Source organism: Podarcis erhardii (assembly GCF_964252035.2).
Source record: "Podarcis erhardii genome assembly, chromosome: 2".
NCBI classification, from domain to species: Eukaryota; Metazoa; Chordata; class Lepidosauria; order Squamata; family Lacertidae; genus Podarcis; species Podarcis erhardii.
The window spans coordinates 127,534,070-127,541,987 of record NC_138498.1 but is presented as its reverse complement, the minus strand read 5'-3'; the positions used below and the strand labels follow the sequence as shown (position 1 = coordinate 127,541,987).

Below are 7,918 nucleotides of genomic sequence, written 5' to 3'. Positions count from 1 at the left end.
CATGAGTTTTTGAAACTCCCTCCATGTCCCAGAATACAGTGCAAAACACGTCATGAATATATTAAAGAGAGGTTTGGTTACACAGATTACATCATGAATATATTAAAGGGAGGTTGGGTTACACAGATCAGCAGTTCAGTAAGGTAGGGGTTGCACAGATTAACATATGGAGGAGGGAGGGGGGAATATGCAGAGCTGGAGATATGCACAGATAAACACTTCCTGGGGATGAAAAGACAATGGTCTCAAATATGCATAGTCTGCCACCTGACATTGTCTGGAGGAAAGGCTGATCAGAACAATTTGAAAGGATTAAGGTCTTGACACTTTGCTTGAGGGATTATGCTGGACAGGGGAGATGTGATGGAGTCCTAGAGTAATTGAGCAAACTGGCACGCTGATTTTCTATGAATTTTATAGATTTTAGTCCCTTTTGACAATTGGAAATAAATTGATATATTGTAGCGAAGAAGAAGGTGAAGAAGACATGCCCCCCCCCTTTCCGTAACAATGGCAACCCACATCAATTTGGGTGGATTTCCTTAAAAAGAGCTCCAAAACTTCATTTTGGAAGGGGGGAGATTCGGCAAAAAAAGAGTGGGATCAACTCCTTTGGCAAAAATAGCTCCACAACTGTGTCCAGATTTTGAAATTATATTGGGGGAGGCAGTCCCTGAGGTGTTGCAGTCCTGAGCCCTTTAAGGCTTTCGAATTTTGAATTGGGCCCGGAAACTAATGTGCGGCCAGTGCAGTTGGACCAGAATCAGTGTGAGATGCAACCTGCCCAATTCTGCGCCGGCTGAAGTTTCCGAACTGTCTCCAGAAGCAGCCCCATATGTAACACATTGCAGTAATCCAACCTAGAGATCACCAGAGCACAGACATCCGAATTTAGGTGATCCTGGACAGGGGCTCCGCTGGGCCAAAGCACCCCAACCTCTGCCAACCCAGCGCAGGCCAGGCCCCAGCATGTTGCTGTTTTTCCAGCTTACAAAACTCTCCCGTTACACAAGGCTGCATTCCTGGGATTGCGCCAGGGGATCCGGGGGGGGGGGGAGGAGGAGGGGAGTTTCATAACCGACCCCCTCCCCGGGGCGGGACCACAAAATGCCTTAAATTCGGGGTGGATGTGATGGGAGCATCTTCGAGAGGAGAGAGAGGAGCCTGTCTGAATCTTCGCCGCCTGGAAACCCCACAGATCGAGGGAAGGTGGGTCGGGGTTCAGGGGGGCAGGGAAGGCCAGGGGGTGCTCTGCTTAGGGAGGAAGGGGTTCTGGGTCTGCGCCTCCGTCGCTGGGTCTCCTAACCCATTGGGGGGGTCTCTCCCTCTCTAGCCCCCATCCCAGCAATGCTGCACACCAAAGCTGCCCCTCTGCTGCTGCCGCTGCTCCTCCTGGTGGGGTTTGGCGCCTGTGAAGAGAGGTAAGTTAGATGGGGGGGGGGTTGGCGTATTGCCCCCCCCCCGAATCCTTGAAAGGGACTCCCCTGGATCATCTAGTCCAGCCCCCTGCAAGGCAGGAAGCGCGGCTAATCGTAGCCCCCCCCCCCCCCCGCTTCATGAGACCAGCTTTCTAAAGCATGGGTGGGCAAACTAAGGCCCGGGGGCGGATCCAGCCCAATCGCCTTCTCAATCCAGCCCGGGAATCAGCTTGTTTTGACATGAGTAGAAGGTCCTTTTATTTAAAATGCATCTCTGGGTTATTTGTGGGGCATAGGAATGCCTTCATTTTTTCCCTTCTAAATATAGTCCGGCCCCCCGACAAGGTGTGAGGGACAGGGGACTGGTCCCCTGCTGAAAAAGTTTGCTGACCCCTCATCTCAAGAGTCATTTGCCCCGCCAGGGGGCGCCGTCATCCACTTGGGGACCTGGATTCCAGTCCCGACTCCTCGGCTCAGAGAATGGCAGAGTTGGGAGGGGGTCCCAGGGGTCATCTAGCCCCCCCCCCATCTCAGCTCCAGCATCCCTGGCAGATGGCCATCCCGCCATGCGTTGTCACCCCCCCCCCTTTTCCAGGGAAGTGTCTCCCTGCAAGAAGGGCCGCGAGTGCTTCTCCTACACGCTCGTCTGCAACGGCTCCGGCTACGAGGTGAGCGCCCCCCCCCCGCCCCCACCCCCTTGCTCAGTCGGGGGGACGGACCCCCGGCTGCATCCTGACCCCCATCTCCCCCCCCCCGCCCCCTTGCCAGGCTCGGCTCTACCCGCCCTCCGTCTGGGTGGGCACCCGCGTCAGCGACGGCTCGCCTTACCTCCCGGCCCTGATCCACGGCTTCTGGCGGCTCTTCCGCTACATCCAAGGGAAGAACGCGGCGGGTAAGGGAGCCTCGGGGCGTGTGCAGAAGGCCGGGCTGCGGGACTGCCTGGTGGGCTCCCAGGTGGACTGCCACGGAGGCGGGAGGCTCCATTAGGCAAAAACCGGGGAAGACTTGGGGCGCCTGGAAGTTAAACCTCGTCCCTGTGCCGGAGGCTGAGCTCCGTCAATGGGGCTTGGGGGTCGCGGAGGCGCCAAAGGGGTGGCCGCGCGCGCGGGGGGGGTTACCTTGGCTCTCCCCCTCCCCCAATATAGGGCCTCCATCCATCCAGGCTCCTGGATCCCAAGGAGAGGCTGGGATGGACAAGAGACTAAGAAATGGCTCCTTCAAGACACCCCCCCCCATCCAGCTCATAAAGCAGGAGCCGTTGGAGTGGGGGGGGATGGGGGGCTTCCGAGCCATGAGAGCCCCCCCCCGGCTGCTTGCCCCCCCCCAGGCCAAGTAGACTTCCCTGCTTTTGCAGCCTCTTCCCCCCCCCCCCGATGACAGATGAGGGAGTGTCCCATGCAATGAATGAAACGCCTGCGCAATTGGGGGGGGGGTGTCAAGGGGGCAGATGTGGAGCCCCCCCCCCAAGCAGCACAGGCAGGAAAGGGGAGGCCGCCTCCCGCCCTGGTGGGGGACCCGGGATTGTGGTGGAGGGAGGGGGTGCGTGCTTGTTCAGGGCAACCCCTCCCTCTGTGACTCTGTGACTCTCCCCCTTTCCCCCCTCCCAAAAGGGGTCCACATCCCCATGACCGGCCCGGTGCTGACCCGAGTCCGGGACGACCCGGAGAGCCGCGAGTTCGAGATCTACTTCATGCTGCCGGAGGCCTTTCGGGGGGACCCGCCCACCCCCACCGAGGAGACGGTAAGAGGGGGGCCCAGGGGTCGCCCCGCTCCCCTTATTCTGCCCAGGGGGGACCTCCCACCCCCTGCGGTGGCGGCTGCTCTCCAGACTGAGCTGCGCTTTTCCTCCTCCCTCCTCGGCGCCAGGTCTTCATTGAGCGCTTCCCGCAACTGCGCGTCTTTGCGCGCGTCTTTGGCGGCTGGATTACGGACACCAACCGCTTGGCGCAGCTGCGCTACCTGGACGGGCAACTGAGCGCCCACGGGCACCTCCTGCAGGCCGGCCAGCACTACACCGCTGGCTACAACAGGTGAGAGGGGAGGGGGCTGACCTGCGGAACTCGCAGCCTCAAGATAGCGGGCGCCTGCCGGGAGGAGAGAGGGGTCTCGGTCCAGCATCAGGTCCAATAATAATATTAATAATAATAATAATAATAATAATAATAATAATAATAATAATTTATTATTTATGCCCCGTCCATCTGGCTGAGTTTCCCCAGCCACTCTGGGCAGCTCCCAATCGAGTGTTAAACACAATACAGCATTAAATATTAAACACTTCCCTGAACATGGCTGCCTTCAGATGTCTTTTAAAGAGAAGATAGCTGCTTATTTCCTTCACATCTGGTGGGAGGGTGTTCCACAGGGCGGGCGCCACTACCGAGAAGGCCCTCTGTCTGGTTCCCTGTAACCTCACTTTTCGCAATGAGGGAACCGCTAGAAGGCTCGGCGCTGGACCTCAGTGTCCGGGCTGAACGATGGGGGTGGAGATGCTCCTTCATATATACTGGCTATTTAAGGCTTTCAAGGTCAGCACCAACACTTTGAATTGTGCTCGGAAACGTACCGGGAGCCAATGTAGGTCTTTCAGGACCGGTGTTATGTGGTCTCGGCGGCCACTCCCGGTCCCCAGTCTAGCTGCCACATTCTGGATTAATTGCAGTTTCCAGGTCACCTTCAAAGGTAGCCCCACGTAGAGCACATTGCAGTAGTCCAAGCGGAGATAACCAGAGCATGCAACACTCTGGTGAGACAGTCTGCGGGCAGGGAGGGTCTCATCCTGCATACCAGATGGAGCTGGTAGACAACTGCCCTGGACACAGAATTGACCTGTGCCTCCATGGACAGCTGTTGAGTCCAAAATGACTCCCAGGCTGCGCACCTGGTCCTTCAGGGGCAAAGTTACCCCATTCAGGACCAGGGAGTCCCCCACACCTGCCCGCCTCCTGTCCCCCAAAAACAATACTTCTGTCTTGTCAGGATTCAACCTCAATCTGTTAGCCGCCATCCATCCTCCAACTGCCTCCAGACACTCACACAGGACCTTCACCACAGGGAGGGGGCTGCCTCTGAATGGCCACTGGCTGCGGGTAGGAGAGAGCAAACAGGACCGAAGGGCTAGGATGACCTAGTGGTTAGAGCGGTCTCCCAGGAGACCAGGGTTCAAACCCTCCGGGGGCCTCCCTGACAGGGTCCTTGTGAGGTGGACTCAATGACTTCCTACTGGGATGAGGGGGGGCTGGGTCTCCTCATTGCACGAGGGAAGGGGTCCGGACCCCCCTCTTCCTGGAGCTCACCTACCCCTCTTTCTGCCTCCCTCCCCCACAGCCCCATGGAGATTTTCAACCGGCGCAACGAAGTCTGGCGAGTGGTGGAGGGAGAGCTCAGCTGCAGCCCCACGCTCCAGGAATAATTATTTGTGACCCCCATCGAGGACGCCCGCTCAACCTCATCTTCTTCCTGCCTCCCAAAGCAACTGCACTCTCCCCCCCCCCCCCAGCTTGAGGAACCTGGGAGTGGGATGTGCCCCTCCCTCCTTGAATTGCAGGGGTTGGTCTAGATGAGCCTTTGGGGGCCCCTTCCGCACATTCCTATTGCCCAAGGACACAGGGGCACTGCTTCACCGGTCGGAGTTCTGCCTGTCTGTTCAGAGGCCGGCCATCTCCTGCAGGCAAAAGGGTCTAAGGTACCCTGTAATGCGGCTTCCATCCTCCTGAGTCCCCCCCAGTCATAGAAGTCTAGAATGGGGGAGCTGGGAGGGGCCACCCAGAGGCCATGTAGTCCACCCTCTCCTTGCCGGCAGAGCCCGAGGTATCTCTTCATGCTCCACGTGAACTGGCTGCCACCCCCCGTCCCGACCGTTGAGGAGATGTTCACTCCCCCCCCCCCGAAGATGCTGGCGGAGGCTGAGAGGGGGGGGGGGTCCTTCTGTACCTCTCTGCAAAAATAAGACATATCACGCAGGAATCAGCCGTGAAGGAAATAAATTGCATTAGCAAAGGAAACTTGGCAGAGGTTTTTGTTCACGCGAACCGGTGAGGATGAGCTGAAAGACGGTTTCCCCTTGGAAAGATCCCTTTGTAGAGTGGGGTGGGACCCCCAAGTCTGACCCCCCTGCGGCAGGGCAGGAAGCTCCCCTCTTGCCAACGTTGCCCTGAGCCGGGATCTCACAGGTCGGATGGGCCGGCTCTGTCCTGATCCCAACACCGCCCTGCTCTGCACTTGCTTTCCATTTTGGATGTTGGAAACATACAGGTGAAACTTGAAAAATTAGTATATCGTGGAAAAGTTTCTTGGTTTCCGTATTCCAACTTGAAAGGTGAAACTAATATATGAGATCGACTCGTGACATGCAAAGCGAGATATGTCAAGCCTTGGTTTGTTATCATTGCGATGATCATGGCGTACAGCTGATGAAAACCCCCAATTAACAATCTCAGAAAATTAGAATATTCAAGGAAATCAGGAAAACAAGGATTGGAAATCGAGCAAGATTGGACCTCTGGGAAGTAGAAGCAGATCTCGCTTTGCATGTCATGAGTCGATCTCATATATTAGTTTCACCTTTGAAGTTGAATTACTGAAATAAATGAACTTTCCCACAATATTCTAATTTTTCGAGTTTCACCTGTATATCCTTGGAACAGTTCAATCTGCAGAGTGGACCGTCCTGTGCATTTATTCATTTAGGATATCCTGGGATTATGGGTTCTGTTCTGCAGAGCGGGACCTGGGAATGAGAGAGAGAAGCTCAGGGGGGACGTGGGGCCAGTCAGTCCCTGTCTCTCAGCCTAAACTGCCTCAAAAGATGGATTGTTAACACTGATAGAAGTGGCATCTGAAAAATATACCGCAGTGGTTTTCAGCAAAAGAAAAAACAACTTAGTAACACCAAAAAAAGTTGAAAACTACCTCAAGGGGAGCCTTCCCTTGTGGGGGTGTCTTCTGAATGGGCTGCCAGGAGAAAGCGCCCGAGTCTGACTCTCCAGTGGCAGAAGGTTCCCCAGGACACTCCAGGCTCAATGTGGCTCAAAGGCCGAAGAGAACTTCCTGGAGCAACTTTTGGGGAAAGGGGAATACATATAACTGGGATGCCATTAAATAATGATAAGGGTATTGGGGGAAGAGTCTCCAGCTGGCCTGCCCCTTATTTTGAATTGTGGGGGGGGGGGAATGAGGAGCTAAGAAAAGCCCTCCCTGAAAACCAAGGGAAAAAGCAGGTGCTGAACAGGTGGAAGTGCTGATTTCTTTGTATTTGATAGGTATTTCTTTTCAAAATAGTGGTTTTAAGGTGGGGACGGGTTTGGAGGTGGCGCTGAGCTTGGCTTGCCCCTGTTACGGACGCAGCTGCTTCAAAGCCAGAGGGACCCCTGCCACCCTTTCCCTGCCTTTCCTGCCAGAAAACCAGAACCACATGGAGGCAGGAGACCCCCATTTCCCACCCCAAAGCAGGGCTGGACCAATCAGAAGCCTCTGCATTGGACAGCTGGCCAATCCCCTTTCAGATTCCCCTGGGCCTCCTCCTCTCCTTCGCCCGGTTTCCTGAGGGAGTTTTCCCCCTGAGTTTCCCTCATGGCTGCTCCCCCTCCCAGCTTCTCCTTCATTTCGCCTTCCTTCTCTTCCTTTTCCTCTCCCCCCCCCATTGTTTGGGGGCAGATGGATCCCCCCCCCCATGGCCAGGCAGGCCCAGGAGGAGCCCACGGAGGCGGCAGGGCCAAGAGATGGCGTTTTTCCGAAAAAGGCGGGAAGGCCATTTTGTTTTTTCCGGAGGCCCCAGCCGCTCCCAGAGACGCCATGGCTCCCCTGTGGGCCTCGGGGGTCCCACGCTCTCGGGGTCTCTCCTCCCGGCTGGGAGACGCCAGGCAAGCGGCCTTGGGGGGTCCGCCGGGTTTTGCGCCAGGACAGGCGAAGGGGGCCAGGAGGGAAAGCCCCTCTCTGTCTCGGAGGCCCCAGGAGAGGAAGAAGAAGAAGAAGAAGAAGAAGGAGAAGGAGAAGGAGAAGGAGAAGGAGAAGGAGAAGGAGAAGGAGAAGGAGAAGGAGAAGAGTAATAAGGGCTTTATTCCCTCAGAGGTGGAGGGTTCCCTCAGGGGAGTTTGACCCCCGGAGCAGCATCCTTGGTCACCCCTAGAGTCAGCGCAAGCAGAAGGGCTCCACCTGCAGGAAAAGGGGAAAGACCAGGCTGGAGACTCCCCTGCTGGCCCCTCGGGGCCCCAGGAGCCCTTTCTGGGCGGCCCTCACTTGCCCCCAAAACGGGCTAAGACGTCTGTTCCTCCCCCTCAGGCAGTAGTTCAACAGGAGAACTACTCTCACTCCGGATCCCTGTGGGCCTCTGGGGAACTGGCCAAACTGGGATCCTCCCAGTCCAGTGCAGACAAGAAAGAGAGGAAGCCCTCAGAAGAGGAAGAAGACTTTGGATTTGATATCATCATCATCATCATCATTTTTTATTTGTATGCCACCTTTCCACAGTTAAAAAAACAATGCTCAAGGCGGCTCACAGC

General features: G+C 56.3%; 1 protein-coding gene across 1 annotated transcript; it reads left to right on the top strand.

The window, feature by feature from the left end:
- The first annotated feature begins 1,054 nt into the window (after positions 1-1,054).
- LOC309334739 (heme-binding protein 2-like) lies at positions 1,055-5,422 on the top strand. The gene is made up of 7 exons (XM_081849352.1): positions 1,055-1,209; positions 1,334-1,421; positions 2,014-2,086; positions 2,187-2,310; positions 3,029-3,159; positions 3,285-3,448; positions 4,746-5,422. Exons 2-7 carry the CDS (start codon positions 1,348-1,350, stop codon positions 4,828-4,830), a joined length of 651 nt encoding a protein of 216 aa, XP_081705478.1. The 5' UTR covers positions 1,055-1,209; positions 1,334-1,347; the 3' UTR covers positions 4,831-5,422.
- The last annotated feature ends 2,496 nt before the right edge of the window (positions 5,423-7,918 follow it).

Bases quoted from the DNA above. Each gene is read 5' to 3' on its own strand.
- LOC309334739 (XM_081849352.1), top strand. From the start codon at position 1,348: ATGCTGCACACCAAAGCTGCCCCTCTGCTGCTGCCGCTGCTCCTCCTG. The intron at 2,311-3,028 runs GTAAGGGAGCCT...CCCTCCCAAAAG, and splicing joins CCAAGGGAAGAACGCGGCGG to GGGTCCACATCCCCATGACC. The intron at 3,449-4,745 runs GTGAGAGGGGAG...CCTCCCCCACAG, and splicing joins TACACCGCTGGCTACAACAG to CCCCATGGAGATTTTCAACC.